The 24,337-nt window shown below is 40.9% G+C and overlaps 1 protein-coding gene across 8 annotated transcripts in view; it reads right to left on the bottom strand.

The window, feature by feature from the left end:
* Window positions 1-24,337, bottom strand: part of LOC133480110 (receptor tyrosine-protein kinase erbB-4-like) — a 235,517-nt gene that overhangs the window by 102,806 nt on the left and 108,374 nt on the right. For all 8 annotated transcript variants that reach the window (XR_009789197.1, XR_009789196.1, XM_061777837.1 and 5 more), the window contains exons 4-7: window positions 5,458-5,592; window positions 4,333-4,398; window positions 2,106-2,224; window positions 1,347-1,488 (exon numbers count right to left, since the gene is read on the bottom strand). Coding sequence is in view for 6 of the 8 variants with exons in the window: in XM_061777837.1 (XP_061633821.1) it covers window positions 1,347-1,488; window positions 2,106-2,224; window positions 4,333-4,398; window positions 5,458-5,592 (462 nt within the window). In the remaining 2 variants the exon portion in view is untranslated. The remainder of the gene's footprint in view (window positions 1-1,346; window positions 1,489-2,105; window positions 2,225-4,332; window positions 4,399-5,457; window positions 5,593-24,337) is intronic.

Below are 24,337 nucleotides of genomic sequence, written 5' to 3'. Positions count from 1 at the left end.
TTGTGTGTGTTCTGAGTTTAAGTAAACCTCTGTCATCTAGAACTCAAAATTTCATAAGGTGTAGCAACCTTCAGATTACGAGACTGATGAAAAGGTTTCTCGTCACGTTCCCTAAAAAGTGACGTGGGTCCCCTTTACTAGATAAAATGAGTTTGATTTTAACAATTAAACTTAAACTTATGCTAAAACGGAAGTAACACAGGTGTCGCTTCCGGTTTATTATTTTCTCCTAAATTAATTACATTTTTTATTTAACCCATATACGCTACATATGATATATTACTATTCACAGATGATCTGCATGGCTTTATTGAGTGTGTGAAGCTGCCAAGATGGCAATCAGTTCCTCTAAATCTGAGGCCATGGTTCTGTTTGAAACACAGGGATTGCATGACGGAGTAGCAAGAGTCAAAATAGGTATGGCTGTTTTTTTATTCGAGTTGTGTGAGATTGACAGATGGTGAAATTAAATTTAGCCTAAAGGCAATGCTCTCAATTTACCAGATGAGGTACTTTCTTACTTTCATCTATGGTCATAAGCTCTGGCAGAGACCCAAAAGGACCCGGTCGCAGGTACAAGTGACAAAAATGGGAAAAACAGGTTTGGTTTGGGTTTACCAATAGAGATAAGTGAAGGTTTGCCAGCAGAAACAAAGCTCTTCCACATTGAGAGGAGCAAGTTTTAGTGACCCAATGGGTGCCTCCTGGAGGCTAACCTAGGAGGTGTTGTGGGCATGTCTACCCAGGAAGAGACAGAAAGGACATCACCGAGGACATGTTGGAATCTGGGAAGACCTCAGCATCCCTTCGGTAGAATTAAACAAGGTGGGCGAATACAGGGAAGTCTTGAAAACCCAGCCAATACAGCTGCCTGAATGACTGGGCCTCTTACAAGTAGAAGAAGAATGATTGTTTTTCATGATTTGTAGGTTTTTAACAACGGAAGTCCTCATCAAATTTTTGTTGAGAAATTACCTCTTCATGATGTTATTAAAATCCATGATGTTTGTTGACTAAATACTGGTTTAGGTAATAACTTTTTGGGCAATTTGAATTTATGTATCTTAGTTATCATCCAGATTGGATGTTTGGCATACAGTGAATCCAATTTATTGTGATCAATTACACAGTATCTCTGTCATGTTTCATCACATTTGTTTGTTTTTGCTATTTTTCTTTTTTTACTTGGATCAAAAAAAAAAAGTTCTGGTTCTGGGTGAAACTTCACCTCTCAGTTATTAAGAGCCTCGAGTGGAACCATTTGTTCAGTTGTTTTGCTGCTGTGAGCTCAGAGTCTGTGATTCTTTATAGATGCTTGCTGATGTAAGGATACAAAGTGGACATACGTGGGCATTTCTTGACACAAAAGGCTCCATAGGTATACTTCGCTCTAGGATTGTGCTCCAGCTGGAACGATGTGGGATTATACACAACTGGCTGAGGGCACTGGGTCACACATGCACCACTGTTGTTGAAATTGGTGCAAGCCTGCAAAAAAGAAAAAGAAAAAGAAGAAAAAAAGCATAAACTAGGGTGTAGACTAGAGGATACATCTGAGACCTCCCGTGTGGGAAGGGGAGTTATGGAGGCCACTGGAAGGTCATAATTCTCTCACAGAAGCTGTTGTGAATGAAAAATTATTACAGCTGCAATTCATTTTTTACACGTGAGAATCATGCTTCCAGCCGCAAATGGGAGACAAATTGGAGCCATCCATCCACTGCCACCATGTAAATGCTGAAATGTCTTGCCATAAAACTTTTGTTTTGTTGTTGGTGGCCACTGGCTAAAACGGCAGTAATTGAATTGGATGAGCCTTTCTGTGAATTACAGCTACAATATCACACCTCCGAGTGCGTACTGAGTAGTGATGCTCCAAACAGGACCGACTCTTGGTGATAAGAGGGATATTAATTGGACCAATGAATCACCAATTTGCTCTTTGAAGAGCACCGGCGCTGCAGACTCTTACCGCCTTGTGAAATGACAAACAATGCATCACGAAGTAAACAAAGTAAATCATTCTCGAAAATGACAAAGATGTCGCGCATGAGAGGACACGCGGAAGGACGGGCTCAAGATGTAAGCGGGTTGTGTGCACGTACGAAGCAGTCTGTGTCCTTGGGTCCCGAGCAGCCACCAGCACACTCGCGATGGCAGCAGTTGCTGACGTACGGCCCAAAGCATCGACCGTCACACTGCTCTGCGCACACTGTCTTCGTCACTGCCCGCAAAGAGAAGAACTTTAAAGGTCTGCCACATACACACACACACACACACACACACACACACACACACTCAAACAGAAAGAGACAATATCACCACCCTCGACACACTTATGGTACAATAATATTACATTCAGGCAGATACAAATTAGGGGCCTTACAAGCAAAAGGTCAGTCGAGTCCATCTATGACCAAAAGTCTTGAATAAACCTTTAGAAATGAGGGCGGTCGTTTCTTGCCCTTGAACAAGCCGCTTATCTTCTGAAAATTACAGTCGTGCTCGGAAGCTCGCTGCTTTGTGCGGCAGCATGGAGCTTCACTGATTCTGCCTAGAAATTAAAGTTCCGGTGTGACGGAACCCTGCCGATCCGCCGCACAGGTGTGTGTTTTCATCAGAAGATTAATATCCAACTGTGCTGCTCATTTCCTGAAACTGGTGCTATTATGTGCTATTTGTCGCTATGCCTTCTGACTCCTGTAACTATATGACTTGTTCTTCCCAATTATAGTTATATAATATACAAATTTACAATGACTTCAAAATATACTCTGGATTCGACAGTCTAAACTAACCTTCTTCACATTCAATTAAAGTCCCTGTAAAGTTAATAGCCTAAATTGTTTTGTTTCCAAATACATTAAACATGTTTTAAGAAAATTGCTGCAAACATGGGAAAAGACTGAGAACTAATTGTTGAAATATAGCATTAATTTCTGTGTTCCTGATTTTTTGGGGTCGGGGGGGGGGGGCGTGGCTAAAATGGTTGCCCAGTGACATGTCCCCCTTCCCCACTATATATGAACTTGAGAAAACAATCTGATGAAGTGACAAAATACGTTGACTGTTTACTGCTAGCCCACCTTTAAGTGGCTAACGTAAGGTTTATACTGTAAATGGGAAGGAAAAAAAATAGCATTCTGCTTCAGACTAAGACGAACGACTGATTCTCAGGTAGGTTAGTGTCTTATGGTTCAGAATTGAATTCTGGCTCTTGTGGCTCAAACATCTAGGAATGTGTAGGCATAAAAAAAGTTGCTAGACGAAGTTGCAACCATTTTTTCAGGTCGTAGTAGTGGTATTTGATTGACAGTTGACAGTTGAGTGGAGCGCGGTTTCAGCACATTCAACAGACACGCCCACTGCGTTTTTTGACTAATACCTTGATTTGTAACAATTTTGAAGCCTCATTTTTTTCTAATCATTCTGTGATGCCAAGGAAAGTATCAGACTAAATCATTGCAAACTGTAGATTAAAATAATCTAATCCAAGTGTCTGCAATCCACAGCTCCAGAGCCACATGTGGCTCTTTCATCCTTCTGCTGTGGCTTAAAGTGACTTTGTGAAAATAAAGGTGACATCTACAGCCCTGGTGTTCCGACGCTATATGCTGAGGTTCAGGAGCAAAAATCACATTAACCAGGTAAATTTTTACAATTGGCTATTATTTTGCTAATCTATATTTTACATTGTTAAGTGAAATGGTCCTTTTTAATTCAAGTTGAAATCTCAATACATCCTCCACATGCTGTGGTGATATAATGATGCATTTCTGGTTTTGCATTTTTGGTTCGCTGCTGGTCAAAAATTTAAGTTTGACTTTATTTCATGAAGATGAGGAGGACTCAAACAGACATTGGCTTTTTATTTTATTTATTTTATTTGAAAGTAATTTACAACCAAGCATATTTTTTTCAGTTGAAAATGTTTTTGAAATAAAAATGTGTCTTCTCCGTTGCAGTTCATTGATTTCATAAATGCAACACACTATAGTTGTAAAAAAATATATATATACAGCTAAAAAAACAAACAAACATCAAAAACAAATATGCAGTGTTATTAAAGTGGGGATAAACTTTAGATGTCAAGGGTTTTGTGACTCCTGGTGTTTTTTTCTGTGGGAGGAAGTCCAGATGGCTCTTTGAGTATTTATGGTTGCAGACCCCGGGTCTAATCTAAAATGGCTCCTCATTCACTTTAAGGGGTTGCTTGAACTGAGAAAGATTAAACTGAAGTATTTAACTTTGCTTCATCCAACCACATTATCTTAACTAAAGCAGGGAAGTGAATATTACCCCAAAAGGCATTTTGCTTGGTTGCATACTCACAGGATTGACACTGGTCGTCCTGAGGACCCCAGCACCGTCCGTTACACGAGCGATCACAGCGTCTGCCTGTATAACGTAAAAACACACAAAAAGAAAGAAGACTCACAGTTAACAGTTACTTCTGTTAAAATAGCACAGTAACAACACACTCAAAGTCTCTATGGGGATGACTAGCCAGGCCATGCTCTTCCATGGTTCTGCTGGCAAGTTGGACTACGCATCTGCCGTCATCAAGGTTTAATTGACTGGCGTTAATAACAGAGTAAGGGGAACAGAGCGAGCAGACTGTCACCAGGCCCACTCCCTTTGCAGTGCTGGTAATGTACAGTACATTCTAAACACTGCCTGCCAAGCACCCCCAATTTGGCAACCTCAACTCCCACGTTCGATTGTCATTTTTTGCCCGCCTCCTCTAGTCTTTGTTGCTTTTCTGCATCCTCCTCCTTCATTAGTGACTATCACATCAACCAAACTCTTTTTTGTCACACTCTAAAAAACTAAACCAGCGTTAAGTTGGCAACTTTGCATGATACGCAGCTGCCTGCAGATTTTAAGAGTCAACAGCAGTATGCTTAAAACGAAAAGACATCAGGCGTTTTTGTCACGTGAACTCAAGTTCAAGTAAGCCCCCCTCAACCCTTGTTGCATGCTTAATGTTTGGCACTGCAGCTGTCCTTCGTGCTCATCCTGATGGGTTTGATCTAACATTATAAACTTCTTCCCTTGAAATGAGCAGAGAGGCTCATCCAAAAACGCGCCATGAGGAGCCACTTCTTCTGACATTGAATGTCCGCCAGACAGAAATGCCCGTTGTGTGTAAAGAAGAGGGACCAGCGGACCGGAGGGCCTGCAGACAAGGGGCAGCAGCACCAGCGGAACCTTCACGAGTAGCTGTCAGATTGGTTGAGGCTTAAAAAGAGCACAGTGAGACAGCAGCTCCATGGGCCTCACTGCAGAGCGGCCACAGCACAGACATTCACATGCTGATCTAACACCATGTGATTTCCCCCCTTGTTGACCGGTAGGCAGACACGATGACTAAACAGCTATGAGCCTACTGTGGCTTGGCATGTGGATCACCTCCAAAAAGTGTCATTGTCATCCACTGGCTTGTGTGATACTCACATCCAAGGTTGCTGTTGTTGGATGGCACCACCAGTAGCTCCGCCTGGGGTTTTTTGATGATGTCACGCCAATGGATGGTGTCTGCATGGCACAGGAATTTGTTCTGGTCGACGTAAAGGCCCCCGTTCAGGATCTCTGCAAGGAGCGAAGAGCAAGAGGGAGAACTGAGCACACACCCATGAATATAGAAGAGTAGTATACAATGGCAGGAAATCAATAGATCAAGGGTAACCACAATAATCTCAGAGTACCGGCATATAGCGCTCGCCAAAGTGCTTCCGAGCGTGAAGATAAATGCTATTGACAGAGCAATTCAATACCACAGTGATTTCATAAGTCCTCCAAAAATAGAATTTTACTGTGGAACCATAGACAAAATCACACAGGAAAGTACAATTTACAGACTACTTCATTCATTTATTTTACCTTTCTTTAATTGGGAGATAAGATAACATTGAAAATGGAACTCTCTCTTGCAAGAATGTGGTGGCTGACACCAGTATTTGTAAAGTTATAGACAGAACAAGCATTCCACAAACAAATAACACACATATATGTAATGTTTGCAAGTATCAGTAAAACAATGAGCAGAAATAGCTAACCAAATATATTAAGTAAAACATCTACAGTACAGCCAAATGTTTCTGCTTAGAACTTTAAAACAAAAAAAACACTCAAGAATGTTCAATGAGGTCAGTGTCAGGTCATTGTAATTATTTTCCTAAAAGATGGAGCAGCATATTAAAACTGTCTTTTTATTTAACCAGTACACACTTTGAAAAAAACGTCTTTGACTAGTAGTTAAGTATAATGAGGACCAAACCGAGATATATTTGCAACTCAAAGATGTTCGTTCCATTTCAGCCCGGGGTTGGACTAATCAGACACCAGAGCAGAACAAAGGAACAGGGAGAAAAAGTGATCCGTAATGTACGCACAGCACTCAAGATAAAGATGTTAGTTGGTAGAACTCACATTGTGTTTGACTCATGAAACAGATAACAGCATTTCTGTTCAAGGTGGGCGAATCCACTTGTCAAAGTGAATTCATAATCTCTGCCTGGTGAGCCTCTTGTGCGGGTTCACCTGTAATTATCCATCCATCCGTTCTCTGTACCGCTTATCCTCACTCGGGTTGCAGGTGTGCTGGAGCCTTTCCCAGCTGACTTTGGGTGAGAGGCGGGTTACACCCTTAACTTTCCCTCAAGTGTCTCTGTTATGTGGGGACTCACACACAACAACACAGAGCGAGGGGCTGACGTACTAGATGACCCCGCCGCTGTTCTAGAAAGCTCCCTAGCCCACGTAATAAACAGTTAACTTTCCCTTAAGTGTCTCTGTTGTGTGGATGTACGCCTGGCGCACGGAGCGAGGCAGTGGAGTGCTGGACCGACCCAAAGTCGGTCTGCTGGTCCGGTCTAATGCAGGAACAGCCTAAGTACGCACTTGGGCTTGTATTAAGCCCTGCCCAAAAAAATCCAGACAACTGTGAGCGTAAAAAAAGAGTTTAATGCTATACAGTAGCTCAACAATTCAATAGTACATTATTTTCACGTTTTCAGCATTTATCGTCAAAATATTTAATGTATTTATAAACAAAACAGGAAATTACTTTATAGCGTCTTTAACATTGATTACTCCCTCACAATTCTAAAAACACATTTTATTTCTTCTCATTGCTTTAAAAAAAGAAGCCTTTGGGGATCTTCAAAATTCCAGATGCCGTTGTACAAACAGCAGGACTTAAATTAAATCGTTAATCTGTTCTTTTTTTATGCATATTTTGAAAAGTTATACACCTAGCAAATATAGTGGTTTAATTTGGGGCAGTATTTAATTCTGAAATGACACACAATTAACATTGATAGTTAGATTTAATATGTAGCTACATTAAGAAAAAAAGATAGTTTTGATGATTCTAAACTGTGCTTGAAATTTCATGTTATATGATTTCACGAAAAGCACCAATATGCGCACACATCGCTCTGGACCTGCTTCACCTCACTGAGTCCAATGAAGCGACATTGTACTGAGACTAAACTCGTCTCCTCACGCGCCTTCTGCTTGATAACAAAACTGATTGTGTTGGCGAGCCGTCATCCTTAATAGATGCCTGCACATGGAGTGTGGTAATGAATCCTAATCCCTCTTCTTGTTACTATTACAGATTTTTGAGAGTGATGAAATGATGCTTTAGTAATCCCTTCCCCCCGTCGCGAGCTGTGACCCGTATGAGAAGGAGAAACATCATCAGTGTCCTTCTCAGACTGTTGTTTAACCTAGTTTAGGGATTTAGATGCAATCACTTCTCATCCTTTTCTCCTAGAATATGAAATACTGCCAGATTTTACACCTACACACACAATACCCCCCCCCCCCCCCCCCCACATATGCAATGTCCTGATGAATTAAATTTCATATAAAACGTAACAATGTGCTTTAGATTAGAGCTGGATTAGCCGACGGGTATTATCTCCTAGGGCTGATTATTAACACTAAGTGAGTTGGGTGTACAACACACACACACACACACAGGAAGCTAATCATCACCATCCGACATCATGATTAAAGAAGCGGGCCTTAGTGAAGACACGGACATTTATTCAAAGCCCTCTTAGAGGTGACATGTCGCTCTGTCTGTCCGCTGAACGGCCCGCAGCCGTGGCCTCGTGTAATCATGTTCCTGTCACAATGGACAATTTATCAGAAGGGTGTTTTACATTAATGGACGGAGGGTGAGGGGGGGGGGTAATGGCACTGGCTCGGCTTTATTCCAATCAGGACCACACTGTTGGCATGCCGTTATGGCGGTTATATTCATCATGAAATAATCAGTTAAGCAACATGTTAGGCATATTGTAAGTATGAATAAACTAAATAACATAATAATACTAATATGTAAGGCTGTCAAATTTTGATGAAAAAAGACAAAATGAAGAAAAACACCCCCTGGCTAATGAGGACCATTAAAAAATAACTTTTCCAGAAAGATGACAAGACTTTATTGTACCATTGCGTTATTCATTATTGCTTAGAGCGATGTTTCTCGACCATTACTGAGTCAAGGCACAAATTGTACATGAGAAAAATCTCAAGGAACACCACCCAAAAAAAATGTCCATACGTGGATACACAGGTTAATTATGTACCTATTATCAAAGCGAAAGAACGTTTAATTGTTCTGCAAGTCAATATGCGTCACTGGCATAGATAGCTGAATGAAGATACAGTAAGTATAGTGGTATATCAATAATCAATTTTGGATTAAGTGAAAATAGATCATTTCCCACGGCGCATCTGATGATGTCTCATGGCACAATGGCTGGTAATCACTGGCTTTGAGTGCAGCGACCTAAAAGACCCCCCCACCCCCGCAACCTCCCACCGCTTTCTATGCCCGTCTGCCGAACTTCGATCTTCCCATCAGGCTTGGAGCTCAACACCCATCCACCCGCTCGCCGCGTTGTCCCTCCCCATTACCACCCCATCCCATCGTCATCCACAGTCTTGTGATTCACAAGGCGGCCATAAAAGCCATAGCCCGACGTGGGAGAGATGGGGAGGAGGAACAGGAGGGGCGAGGACAGAGACGGAACAGCGATATGAGCGGTGGAGGTAAAAAAAATGGTGAGGGAAGGCGTTATTCCTCAAGCTCTGAAAATCAATTTTGATAAGAAATTGTGTGGAAAGTAATAAATGTTCACTGCACAGAATTTTACTAGTACTATTTTGTGATGGTCACATGGTTAGTTCAAGGAAGGTCTGTGAGTTGTAGCTCTGCATGTTAAACTCATCCAGTATTTTGCAGATAAATTGTGGAAACCAAGCAAATGGCAACTGTTAATGTAAATCAACTGTTGGTGTGTGTCAGTGTCTTATGTTTGGGCTTTTAAAAAGGCATAAAATAAAATGCCTAAGGGTTCTTTCACACCTGTATTTCACTTTGCCTGGTTTGAATCAGTTGATGGGTTTGTAAACCATGCCCGTGTCTGCCCCGGTACGATACGTGCGCACTCAAAGCCTACCAAAATGCATCACATTAAACCACGTGACATCGCAGTTTTTTGTTATTGGTTACAAGCAGGGTTGCCACCAGGGATTTGGGGCCCTGTGAAAAACATATCACTTTGGGTGCCTCAACGCCAATGCCACAAATTGAAAATACTATTTTCTAGGGCCTGTGATAGTCATGAGACTCATCATTTCACACCTCTGTGGTGCCCCTGGTCACAAGGATGTGAACAGGAAGAAGATTTGCTGTACGGACTAGCGAGTACCGAGCAACGAAGGAAGCACAATTACAAAATGGAACAAAAATGGCATTTGCTGATAACTGATCATTTTCATGGACCGACCCTAGTGAGGATAAGCGGAACGGAAGATGAATGAATGAATGAACCTAGCAGGCTACAAAAGCATGACTTGAGCACATTATCTTCATTCACATAGTGAAAAGATGTTGCCATCAGATGTCGTATGAATACTGGTGGTGCTAACTGCGAACATGCTCAACAGAAGACGTGTCCATTAAATCCAAGGTCTAATCTATTAACATGCCACCTGTAGTTACGCCATCATAACGATTTCTGCGCGTGGTGCCGACATACTGTATCAACAACGCTTCATCCTGTTTGCTGCAGATGGTATCGCTATTATTATTGTGCTATTGCGCACACACTGTATCACAGCATACAAAAGAGGTGCCAGCTCCAAAGCCATTTAGAGTTAAAATGAATGCACTCATATGCAAGCCATACCACAGGAGCGTTTGCTGTATTTACACCAGCCCGACTAAACTGCACCAAGGGAGGCAACAAACAAGTCTAAGATTAAAACGCACTAAAAGGTGCTAGTGCAGTGTTGCCAATTTAGCGAGAGTTTAATTATATTTGCTTTACTTACTTTACTTTTCTGACCTCTCTTGTGACGACTAAAACAAAATAAAAAATCAGCCTGTGAAAGATATAAAATCATTAAAATCTACATGTGACAATGAAAATACAGTAAAAGTAATAGCGAAAAACTGTGAGTAATTGACACCCCTAAAAAGGTTTATAATTGCCTTAATAGTTTAAATTAAGTCTATACCACAAGCTATGATCCCAATGCAATTTTATTTCAAACTCATCTTACAACATTACCCTTAAAAATAAATGGCTCACAGATGATTGCATTTAAAAAAATAAAAGCGTGCTTGTCTCCATATGTCAAAGAACCACTTTAACTTCCACTAACAACCTAGGTTAAACTGCCTGTCATACAAAGATCTCAGTCGAGATATGTCATTTCACGTATAGTTCCTTGACACCAATTATTATTTTCCTATCAGCCAGGGCTTTGGAGCTATCGTGTGGCATCTTAGATTGTTGCAGAAAGAGCACAAACGTACAAACACAAGAATTTTGAATTTTTCAGCAAATAGCTGAAGATAGGTTCCACAGAAAAATGTGAATAGGTGAGTTGGAAATAATGAACAGCTACTTGGTGGAGGTTTACTGTATGAACATTAATAACAAAATAAAATCTTTTTCTACGTGGGTTAAAAATATAAGAGGTAAAGTAGCAACACCATTTTGGGAAATATATAGTTATAGAATATTAAGGAAGTAGTAATGAACATCCTCCACCAAACCCTGCTCAGTAGCCAATTATGCTCATGTTACTCTCATTCAGTGGCGCAAAGAGCTGCTATTCTGAAGTCGTTTGTGGGCGATGATGGAGCCGGCAGCAGCCAGTAACCATGATGCTCTGCAGGGAGCTCGCTGATGAGCTTTCATCAGTGCTGCTAGCCACTTGTCCTACATCTCTGTCTCGGTCTAATTATGCTGATGAATAAAGCCGTGATAGCGATCTGTCCTCTGATGATGAGTGCGCGTTTTTACGCTTGCTAGTATTGTCTCGTAGGGTGTGACACACAGCTGAGCATCTGAGGAGGGTTAGGTGAAGATGAGAGAAGAAGAGTTGATCACTTTTTTTTCTTTTTTGTTTCTTGGAAAATAAGCCCAGGTACAAGCCTGCACATCATGCAAAGCTCTGTAAAGACAATTCCACTGATACTTACCTTCCCATTTAAAGGCTTTTGAGCATGGTTTGGCTAGATGGGGCAGACAAAGCTGTATGTTTGTAGGCAGAGCTGAAGCGTTAAGCAAAGGATTTACTTCCTAAATGCCAATTAATCATGCCACAAGTGATTTCTGGGATCCTCCCAGGAAAGCACGTTGTAATTTTTGTTCGAACAAAGAGGAGTGCTGCTTCTTTAATGAGTAACAAATTAATTAAAAACACTTGTTTTGCTTATCATGAAAGTCCCATTGTGCATGTAAAAACAGCTGTCCAGCTGGTGTTTATGTAAAAAAATAAAAATAAATACAAATTTGGTGCAACAAGCAAAAACCTTTGTGACTTTTGTTTTCAAACTTGCCATGCATGGTTGCGGCTTGTTCCAGTGACTCGCCAACTACCAGTGGGGATTTCCAATTTCCAGTATCTGGCAAAGTGCTCTGAGTGGCCCCACAACTGCAAGCAGAACTAGAGGGAACTCAAACAAATTGCATTCATTTCGGGAGACCGCTACTTCTTCTGTCAACAACAGACACCACCTGTAATGGCAAAAGATCCGCTTCAAATAATGATTCAATGAAGTGGGAGAGACTAAGAATGTGGCAGTTATCTTGGAGGGGGACAAGTTCATTGAGGCAGAAGAGAATGCATCCAATACCACAGTCATTCAGTTTAAACAGAGCACCCCTCGCCTTGCCATGAACCAATTGGCATCCATCCATCCGTACCCCAGGGCTAGAGGGGGGCAGGGGTACACCCTGGACTGATCACCACTCAATAGGTGGCATCCATCTTTCAGGTTTTTTCTTTGAACCTTGGACACGTGAGGCAACACGAGAACAAGAATAATAATACAGCATTTGGGTGCTGTCTCTGTTATATAAGTCTTTTTCATCCTCCAGTTGACATGGTCACTGTGTAGGTTTTTACTCCAGATGCAAGGAAACCAAATATTTTCCCTGCAAGTGAGCAATATTTGGAATTGAAAATAAACACAACCAGTTCAGGGTGTACCCCGCCTCCTGCCCGATGACAGCTGGGATAGGCTCCAGCACGCCCGCGACCCTAGTGAGGAGAAGCGGCTCAGAAAATGGATGGATGGATGAAAATAAACAAGGATTTGGAATTGTGGGTAAATATCTGGATAACTGAACAATTCCATTGCAATGCACATGTATTAATTGGATGCATAGTTCATGGATTTCTAAATATAGGAACATTTTTACCGAATACATCTTTAGATCCAATACAAGCTCCAATACAGGAGTTCTATTTAAAATTCTGCCTTGACAAAGATAATGTTAACTTTTTGACATACAGAAGTATTAATTTGACAATATGTTTATTATTGTAGTCGGCAGTGGTGTAACACTTCCACATGCACATTTCCAATATTAATTTAGATCAACTACTTCACATGTGTTATTGATGGTGTAGTGGTACACTCGGCTGACTTTGGTGCGGGCAGCGTGGGTTCAGTTCCTACTCAGTGACGGTGTGAATGTGAGTGCGAATGGTTGTCCGCGTCTATATGTGCCCTGCGACTGACTGGTGACCAGTTCACTGTGTAGTCTGCCTTTCGCCCGAAGTCAGCTGGGATAGGCTCCAGCGCCCTGTGACCCTAACCAGGATAAGCAGTGTTGAAAATGGATGGATATTTCACGTTGAGGTCAGACTTTTTAACACAGCTCTCACTAGATCTGATTAGACTGTATACTTATTAAAGTGGTCAGTTATGTTTGTTGAGCTTTGAAAAATAGCTAATTTCTGTCGTCTGCATATAAGAAGACACTATTAGAGCAAAAGGCCCGAGTGCAAAACAACCGGCGTGTCTCAGAGGAAGCGATGTGTGGAACTGTGTGAAGCACTCCACTGTACGATGCCTCTGAGCTTGTTTGCTCAGACGAACACGGAGGGAAAAACTGGTGAGAAGGAAAGCAGATGATGTGAAAATGACTTTGATCTTATGAATCACAGTTTGGACAGCAGACCACACACAAGCCGCTGGTAGACAATGCAAAAACTCCAATAAAAGTGACAAATCAGCAAAACGGGCCAAGAGTAGACCAGGACCAAATGAACTGTCATACTCCTGCAGCGACACATTTTCAACAGAGTGTGGTGTGTTTTTATAAATGTCACCATCTTTGCGAGCAGAGCCGGGAAAAACTTATCTGATCTTCACAGAGGGAAGGTGTGTCTCTGGAGTCCCATTTCCCCACTTCTCCATTATTAGCTCTGCCAGCCAAACAGATATTGAGCTCAGTGACAAATGGGAGCGGAGTGGCGAGGTACAGACAGCGCGGGGGTGGTGCGTTTCACGATAACCCCCCCCCCCACCAATCCAAAGCGCCACCACTCCCTTCCTGATAATTATGTTTTAAACCCCTGATTAAATTTTGCAGTCTCCAATGATGTTGTTTTTGCCATGAATCCTGATGAAAAATGCACTGAAGAGTCTGTAGGAGGCAGAGGATGACACTTTTTGTCCACACGTAGCCTTCAATGGATGCTGAATTCCTGCCATCACTCTCACCGCTTTTTTCCACCCACTTTTGCTGCACCTTCCCCCCTGCACTTACAAGCACACTGGGACATAAACACTCCTAATTTTTTAGCCCTTTGCATTTTCTTAACCTCAAACCCGCCCACAGGCACATGGAGTGGTGTCAAACTATTATAACTGGAGGAGCTGACAAATTCATCCATCCATGTCATTTATCCTCACGAGGGTCATAGGTGAGCTGGAGCCTGACCTGTGGGTCTTTGGGTGAGAGGTGGGGTACACGCTGGACTGATTGCCAGCCAATCGCAGGGCACATATAGACAAACACCCATTCACAATCATTCAATTTAGTTTTCATTTAACCTAACAAGCATGTTTTTGGATGGTGGGAGCAAGCCAGAGGAGCAAACCCATGTATGCACAGGGCGAACATGCAAACTCCAACCGGGAAGGCCTGAGCCCGGACTTGAATCACTAACCTCGGAAATGATATGGTAGCAGATGCGGTAACCACTATTCCACTGTGCTTCCCCGACAAACATTGTCGGGAAAAATGGAACTGGAGACGCTGCAGAAAATGGAGGGATGGACTTGCGGCCCGAATAAGAACTCTTCTGTTGTCCTGTATCTAAATCAAGCAGCGGTCCTCCAATCAGCACGAGCCAAAGGAAGAGCGAGCCAAAGAACGCGCAGGCAACTTAATGCTAATCATGCTAATAAGCAAAGGTGGTTTACCAATATGTTGTCACCGTGGGGATTTGAGGAGAGACTATAACCACGCCACAATGATTGTGTAAGCACAGTAGTAAGTAAACCAGAAAGCTTAAAGGAGGACAAAAGTCAAGCTCTGTTAGCTTACAAATAGTGAAACAAGCATCCCGGTTGTCAGAGTGGAGTTCAGAGGGTATCATTAGCGGATCAACACAAGAAAATGATGATCAGTCCCAGCTCTCTATATATATACATATAAATTTGTATATATATACATATATATACGTATATATATATACATATATATATATATATATATATATACATATATATACGTATATGTATATATATATATACATATATATACGTATATGTATATATATATATATATATATATATATATATATATACATATATATATACATATATGTATATATATATATATACATATATATACGTATATATATATATATACATATATATACGTATATATATATATACGTATATGTATATATATATATATACATATATATACATATATACATATATATACGTATATATATATATATATACGTATATATATATATACATATATATATACATATATATACGTATATATATACATATATATACGTATATATATACATATATATACGTATTATATACGTATATATGTATATATGTATATATATATATAAAATCTCTGGTTGACATGATGATTAGGAGAAAGGTTGATATATTGTGTGTCCAGGAGACCAGGTGGAAAGGCAGTAAGGCTAGAGGTTTAGGGGCAGGGTTTAAACTATTTTACCATGGTGTATATGGGAAAAGAAATGGAGTTGGGGTTATTTTAAAAGAAGAGTTGGCTAAGAATGTTTAAAGCGTATCAGATCGAGTGATGAAGCTGAAACTTGAAATTGAGGGTCTTATGTATAATGTGATTAGTTGCTATGCCCCACAGGTAAGATGTGAACTAGAGGTGAAAGAGAAATTCTGGAAGGAGCTGGACGAAGTAGTTCTGAGCATAACAGACAGAGAGAGAGTCGTGATTGGTGCAGATTGTAATTGACATGTTGGTGCAGGAAATAGTGGTGATGAAGAAGTGATGGGTAAGTACAGCATCCAGGAAAGGAACTTGGAGGGACAGATGGTGGTAGACTTTGCAAAAAGGATGCAAATGGCTGTAGTGAACACTTTTTTCCAGAAGAGCCAGGAACATAGGGTGACCTACAAGAGCGGAGGTAGAAGCACGCAGGTGAATTACAAGGGTGATGTGCAGAGCTGTGGGAACTATAGAGGAATACAGTTGATGAGCCACACAATGAAGTTATGGGAAAGAATAGTGGAGGGTAGACTCAGGACAGAAGTGAGTATTTGCGAGTAACAGTATGGTTTCATGCTAAGAAAGAGTACCACAGATGCATTATTTGCCTTGAGGATGTTGATGGAAAAGTACAGAGAAGGTAAGAAGGAGCTACATTGTGTCTTCGTAGATCTTGAGAGAGCCTATGACAGAGTACCTAGAGAGGAACTGTGGTACTGCATGCGGAAGTCTGGAGTGGCAGAGAAGTATGTTAGAATAATACAGGACATGTACGAGGGCAGCAGAACAGTGGTGAGGTGTGCTGTAGGTGTGACATGAATTTAAGGTGGAGGTGGGACTGCATCAGGGATCAGCCCTGAGCACCTTCCTGTTTGCAGTGGTGATGGAGAGGCTGACAGATGAGGTTAGATTGGAATCCCCGTGGACCCTGATGTTTGCAGATGACATTGTGATCTGCAGTGAAAGCAGGGAGTAGGAACAGTTAGAAAGATGGAGGCGTGCACTGGAAAGGAGAGGAATGAAGATTAGCCGAAGTGAAACAGAATATATGTGCATGAATGAGAGGGGTGATGGGGGAAGAGTGGGACTACAGGGAGAAGAGATAGCAAGGGTGGAGGACTTTAAACACTTGGGGTCAACCGTCCAGAGCAATGGTGAATGTGGTCAGGAAGTGAAGAAATGGGTCCAAGCAGGTTGGACCGGGTGGAGGAAGGTGTCAGCTGTGTTATGTGACAGAAGAGTCTCTGCTCGGATGAAGGGCAAAGTTTATCAAACAGTGGTGAGGCCAGCCATGATGTACGGATTAGAGACAGTGGCACTGAAGAAACAACAGGAAGCAGATTTGGAGGTGGCGGAAATGAAGATGTTGAGGTTCGCTCTCGGAGTGACCAGGTTGGATAAAATTAGAAATGAGCTCATCAGAGAAACAGCCAAGGTTCGATGTTTTGGAGACAAAGTTAGAGAGAGCAGACTTCAATGGTTTGGACACGTCCAGAGGAGAAATAGTGAGTATATTGGTAGAAGGATGATGAGGATGGAGCTGCCAGACAAAAGAGCTAGAGGAAAACCGAAGAGAAGGTTGATGGATGTCGTGAGGGAAGACATGAGGGCAGTTGGTGTTCGAGAGGAGGATGCAGGAGATAGGCTTACATGGAAAAGGATGACACGCTGTGGCGACCCCTAACGGGACAAGCCGAAAGGAAAAGAAGATATCCATCAATCCATCCATCCATCCATTTTATACATGCATATATATATATATATATATATATATATATATTTATATATATGTATGCATGTATCTATGTATATATATATATATATGTGTATATGTGTATATTATAGAATTATAATTAAAAGTGAATTGTTCTTTAAAAGTACAGTATGTACTTGCATTATTATGCTCTAATATCTTGATATCATTGGCATAAAAAACATCAACGATACTATTGTTTGCAGTGATAGTTTTGGGGAAAATATATCGTCTGAAAAAAATTGCTAACGTGACAGGCCTAAACACATATGATATATTAAGAGAGAGCAAAAGCAGGGGCTCATTGTCCCCGGGTTGGGACTCATTGTTTCCATGACCTATGCATCCCAGGACTCACACAGTCTCAAGTGTAAAATGATCTATGCTTGTTGTAATATTTGAAGTTAATTTAAAAATACTTCACATATGTATGTTATATGGTCATGGCTGTGAAAGGATATAATTAAGTATCTGGAGCTCAAGTTGTATAAGAAAATGTATTGTATTTGTGGTGTATTTTTATAAAATAGTTTCTCTAAATATTTGTATTACTCCTCAAAACAAACAAACAAAAATGGACACACATACATGGGTAATTTTCATCTGGTGTGTACGGACCAAAAAGTGGGTCATGGACTCGTTCTAGGGGGGTTGCAGACAAGTTTTTAAAAAATTACATCTAATATTTAATGCGTTTCTGTGGTCAAACAACAAGCAAGTTTAAAAAATATGCAGCCATCTGGGGCCTCCGAAACAAAAAGGTTGCGCAAGAAGCCCTGCTGACACACCACCTCGGCATCTCAGTAACTCAGTGGTGCTCAAATGCACACAAAAAGGGGAAATTGGAACTTAAATATATGGAAAATAAGACAAGAAATATGGAATGACACATCATCATGGTTTGCATGACAATGAATGCCAGCGTACGTTCAATAGATTCGCTGTGCGGCAGAGAAATGACAGGCAACAACAGGTTTGAGATCATTGAGGCTAATTTGGGTATATTTCCTGCAGGTGACAGCCTGAGAGAAGAAGGGCAAGGTGTACTTGGGATTACATTACAATGGAGTGCTTCTTATTCAGGTTTTTAAAGTAACAATTTGGTTGCTGAACTCTGTGAAAAGGTCCAAAAAAGGAAAAGAAAACAAGAACACGGAGGGTTTTCTTTGCCATGTAAACAGCAGCATTTTCTGTGTGAGCAAAGCAACGTTTGAAGCGATGAGATATGTTTTGATAATCAGTGCCTTAATGATGACACAAGCTCCATTATTAATGTGTTCCAGCCCTCTATTTTCTCACTCTTGAAAGGGTACAAGCACTATTGGTATTAGCCTTTTTTTTCTCACAACACTGTATTTTAAGGAATTTTGTGCAAAAATAGAAATCACTGTTGTCATCATGAAGGATTTTCTTTAATAACATCTCCATTATTGTTGAAAGTAATACAGGGTAAGTAATTGTTGATGATCAAAAAATGTATCCACTGTAAATTTCATTGACTTGGAAAATAAAGTAGGGCGGCACAGTGGAAGACTGGTTAGTACATCTGCTTCATAGTTGTGAGGACCCGGGTTCAAACCCAGCCTCGCCGGTGTGGAGTTTGCATGTTGTCCCTGTGCCTGCGTAGGTTTTCTCTGGGTACTCCGGTTTCCTCCCACATCCCAAAAACATGTGTGATAGGTTAATTGAAGACTCTAAATTGCCCGTAGGTGTTAATGTAAGTGCGAACCCCGCCTCCAGCCCGCAGTTAGCTGGGAAAGGCTTCAGCATACCCGCAACCCTAGTGAGGATAAGCGGTGTAGAAAACGGATGGATGAAGTGAAAATAAAGTATAATTTCACAGTTGATGGGAAAGACAAGCACTCCAGACACTCTTGTGTCAAAGTAATTAAAAAGTACCTCAAAAATAATGTAGAACACTACATATCAGAGATAGTAATATTATAACTAATTACTTTCAAATGACAGTGACTAGTCATATTACTTTTGCTAATGTGCTAACTGGATCAAAACATTCTGAAGGCTTCCCCTGGGACTGAATTCAGGTTGTGATAAAACTGCAGCAAAGCTGTTGTGTCTTGTAAATACTGAACACATACCTGCTGAGAGGAAAACAAATAACAAATACATTCCATCCAGTTAAATGTGCATGGCGGCTTTCATAGGATGAGTGAGTAGACAGCAATAATAATCGGCCTGTCTAACAGTGAGCCGATACAAAAGAAATTGGAGAGGATGGAAACAAACTCACAGATCTGGCTGACTTGACCTGACTTGCAGTATTGTGGTGGAAGGGGATCAGGTATGGACCACGACAATTTAGATCTGAGGCTTTCAATAACAATTTTGGTGGGAATTTGTGTGATAAAAAACAAACTGAGACATTTTATAGATTCCAAGAATCATGCAATATTTTTATCCTCCAGGAGAGTTGAATCATCTGATGAAGCTTAGGAAAACTCCTTTGATTTGCATCTCTCAATTACATTGTTCTTTCATGAAAGAAAAGAATGCAAAAGAGAGCCCAACTGGGATAAATATATAGTTTATCAATTTTGGTTTGTTGGTATGTCTTGCGGAGTGTGTTGGAAATCTTGTCAACAGAGTCATTAAAAAGACAATGACTTATAAAGAATATGTAGAATAATGGTAGAAACTGAATTTCTTTTAATATGTGTCTAGGGGCTGCAGTTGAGAACAAAGTTTCATGTGGATACAATCCAAACTGTGCTTTTGGCTGCAGTTTAAATTTGACATTTTGAAAAATCCATTTAATTTGATAACATGCCTATATGTTTGTCAAATCTCATCTGATCGGGTTGTAATTTAATTGCAGTATCATGTCCTGTGAGGGTAGCAGCAAGCGCATTGAGCCAGAACACTGCTATTAAGTTTTGGCGTTGAAAACAACTTGTAAAAAAAAAAAAAAAATGAAAAAAAAAAATGATGTACCAACACCAAAACAAGTATTGGCAGTGAAGACTTTAAATTTCCCGTAGGTGTGAATGTGAGTGCGAATGGTTCTTTGTTTCTACGTGCCCTGCGATTGGCTGGCGACCAGTTCAGGGTGTACCCCGCCTCTCGCCCGCAGATAGCTGGGATAGGCTCCAGCAGCCCACGACCCTTGTGAGGATAAGTGTTACAGAAAATTGATGGATGGATTTTTTTCAATGTCAGTTTTCAGTTCAGTTTCCAACTCAATGGCAGTGTTTTGGCATGAGGGAGAGGTATAAGGACTCGTTCAAATTTGGATATAAAAACATTATGCATCGGGTCTTACTAATGCGACGGCATTAGTAAAACACAGTACTTTGGTGTTCTTCTCACTAGAAAAACGTTTCACATCCTTGACACCTCCATCACCAACTATTAATTTTTGGAGTGCCATTTTTTTCTTGTATGATTTAGTTTCATAACTTTTAGGGGTGGTGGGGGATGAGCATTCTTGGGTAGGGTCTTGTCTGATGTCAATGTTTTGCATTGACTCGCATCCTTTTTTCTCGCCCTTTGCTGTAGCGACCGTCCACGGCCGCTCACTCGGAATTGAAGCAGCCCGCAACGCAGGCCAGCCGGATTCCTCGGTAATCTGCTGGTGTCGTGTCCTCCCTTTTAGATGTTGTCCCATATCTTTGGGCTTTGCTCCCAGTAAATTCCAGGGAGAACTGCTGGATGGTCAATTACAGTTTCCACAGTCCACATCTGTCCTCTTGGTTGAGATAAGTGGCTGTCTGTTACCACACTTCTGCTCACCATTTTGAGACATCGGTAGAGTGGTTTCCTTCCCTGACTGTCCATTTACATCCACATACACTTCAAGACGGTGGATTTTTGTTTCCAGGAATGACATCCTCTGCAGCAGTCCATGATAGTCCTCAGTGGAAAAGGGAGGCATCTTTATTGCTCGTCTATCATAAAATATTGGAATATAGCAACAATTGACTGTATCTACAAAACAAGTACAGTCCCACAGGTTTAAAAATATCCAGGAGTCGCTACTTCTAATGTTTGTAAAAGAAAAACAAGCTTATCAGCAAGAAAAAATTTAAACAAAAGCGAAGCAAGCAGAGCGAGCAAAAAAGCGTATGCACTGTACGAGAGCGAGAGTAGAACTAGCGAGTTAAGGAGCTAAACAGCTCACTCCAAGTTGTTGTGTGTGTTCGTCCACAATTAACACACACAGGAAAGTTAACTGTTTATTATGTTTGCTAGCCCGCAAGCTAATAAGATAGGAAGCGAAGGAGCTAAATAGTCGCTGCACCGCAGCCAAGTAGTTTGAAACTTCAGCGCCTCTCCTTGTTGTGTGAGCGTCAACGTATATTTGATTCTGGGGACCCACCACACAATAGCCGGGTTTACACGGAGACCTTTTTGTCATTCTCATTGGAATCATTTTGATTGAAGATATCTGGTCAACAGTTTACATGTGATGTGATCTATTCAGATCTGATGTACACGTGCACTACATTTAGTCGGAACAGGCGTGTGACAAGCGCAAGATGGAGGTCCATCTTCTATTGAGCACATAGATGGGATTGTTTTTATATGTTAATTCATAAAAAGGCTTGATAAAAAAAACAACTTATTAGTTTAAAAAACAAGATCTCCGTTGCATTACATTGCATTACAGACAGCTTTTGCCGGCTCTATTCGGAATGACTAAATGGCGAAAATTTACTTCCGATCGGTTTGGCAAAAGGAATATTCCACCCCTGTGAAACTGAAAGAAATTCCATGGCCAGTTTATGCCGATTGAGGTGTTCATAAGGAGCATTTTCAATCGGAATAGAAGGCTCCACATAAACCAGGCTAGTCTTGTATCTTTTTATTCTTTATTTCAGACTCGGGGATCCATATCTGTTAGATAAATTGTAGAAGTTATCATTTATTTGCTTAGCTTGCATTAGTATAATGGACAATTTTAGATGTCTCGCCTTCTAAAAGAAGACTCAGCATCATCCGATGGAAGGGCGCCTGGACCAAGGACGTGATCGGATGTGGTCGGGTCGTGACAGGTGTTGGTTCAATATTATGTGTTGTGTCTTATTACTTAGAATACTATGTCTGGGAAAAACCCTCTTATTATCAAATATTTTGTGTTGTGTCTTATTGCTTAGAACATTATGATTTGTAAATCCCTCCTATTTCAAATAAAAGCAGGAGCGAGGGGGGGGATTGTTTAGAGCGTGTTGAGAGGCTGTGATCTGAACAATCTCCCATACGCCCTCCTCCTGAGAAAAAGAAACCAGTGTCTTCATTCCTTTTGTGTCTATTTTTTATAATGTTGGGTAAGATAAATCCAACAATATCACAGAGTAAAGAAAAACAATTTAACAGAGAAACAAGACAGGAAATTATAATAATAGAAACAATAATAACAGTACTGATTTAAAAGCAAAAAATAAATAAATAAATAAAAAGAATAATGGGAGGCCTTATTTTTCATAATTTCAGAGGCATTAAAAACAATTATTATGTTTACTGTGATATTTTTTGGGTAAAATATATCTATTTATCGCTTTAGTATATATATACCTATCTCTTAATTATTTTTTATTTTTTTATCATGACAGGCCTAGACTCAGGCAAAAGCCAGCTTAGATGGCCAGTGTGTAAAATGCTTTCAAAATGGTGGCGGAGAGCAAAGGGCGCTCTGCTCCCTTCTTATAGGTTTGAAAAGTTCACACACTCCCACCTCTCCTCCTGACAGCCTAAATAGAAAGTGAAAAAAATAAAACAATGTCCAAAGCAGGAAGTTGAAATTAAAAGAAAAAAACTGAAAACAGAACGTAAAAGAACTGTCACAGATAGAACTGGACTAGAAGAGGAAACCTTCAAATTACAGAAAGATAGTCTTAAATTGTAGGCACGTTGGCCGACTGGTTAGAGCGTCTGCCGCACAGTTCTGAAGACTGGGGTTCAATCCCCTTCCCCGCCTGTGTGGAGTTTGCATGTTCTCCCCGTGCCTGCGTGGGTTTTCTCCGGGCACTCCGATTTCCTCCCACATCCCAAAAAACATGCATGGTAGGTTGATTGACGACTCTAAATTGACCATAGGTGTGAATCTGAGTGCGAATGGTTGTTTGTTTGTATGTGCCCTGCGATTGGCTGGCAACCAATTCAGGGTGTACCCTGCCTCCTGCCCGATGATAGCTGGAATAGGCTCCAGCACGCCCGCTACCCTCGTGAGGAGAAGCGGCTCAGAAAATGGATGGATGGATGGATAGTCTTAAGTTATCCTGTAAAATGTCTTGACAATAGCAATGTCTCCAGGCCATGAGGTAGCAGGCCCAAACGATGATGCCCCCTCCATCATACGTCACAATTGGGATAAGGTTTTGATGGTGGTTTTATTTCTTCCTACATAGCGTCATGTGTTCCTTCCAAACAACGCAACGTGTCTGAGAAGTCTTTAGCTGATTTTTCTTCACCTCACGGAGCATTCTGCACTGTGCTGTTGCGACCATTTTACAGGGCGGCTAGGGACAAGCTGCAACAGTGGTAAATTTTCTCAATTTAAGGACACTGTCTTACCATGGACTGAAGAATATTGGTGCTTTAGAAATACTCGTGTGACCCTTTCCAGCTTCATACAAGTTAATAAAGCTTAATTGTAGGTATTCTGAGAGCTCTTTAGTGCGAGGCATAATTCACATCGGGCAACAGATGTGTGCGGTTTTTTTTAGAGGGCAGGGCAGCTTCAACTAACACTTCTAATCTGATCACATTAATTGGACTCTAGGCTGGCTGACCCTGGAATCTGATTAGCTCTTGGGGGGGTTCACATACTTTTTCCAACCTGCACTGTGAATGTTTACATGGGGTGACCAAGAAAAACATGAAAAAATAATTGTTTGTGTGGTATTAATTTAAGCAAACTGTATTTGTCTCTTCTTATTATTGTTATATAAAGCTCAGAAGACATTTTATGACCAATTTATCCAGAAATACATCCATCCATCCATTTTCAACACTGCTTATCCTGGTTAGGGTCACAGGGCACTGGAGCCTATCCCACCTGACTACGGGC

Source organism: Phyllopteryx taeniolatus, chromosome 1, assembly GCF_024500385.1.
Source record: "Phyllopteryx taeniolatus isolate TA_2022b chromosome 1, UOR_Ptae_1.2, whole genome shotgun sequence".
In the NCBI taxonomy this organism is placed as follows: Eukaryota; Metazoa; Chordata; class Actinopteri; order Syngnathiformes; family Syngnathidae; genus Phyllopteryx; species Phyllopteryx taeniolatus.
The sequence above is the reverse complement of the archived record's forward strand: the minus strand, read 5'-3'. Positions and strand labels throughout refer to the sequence as shown.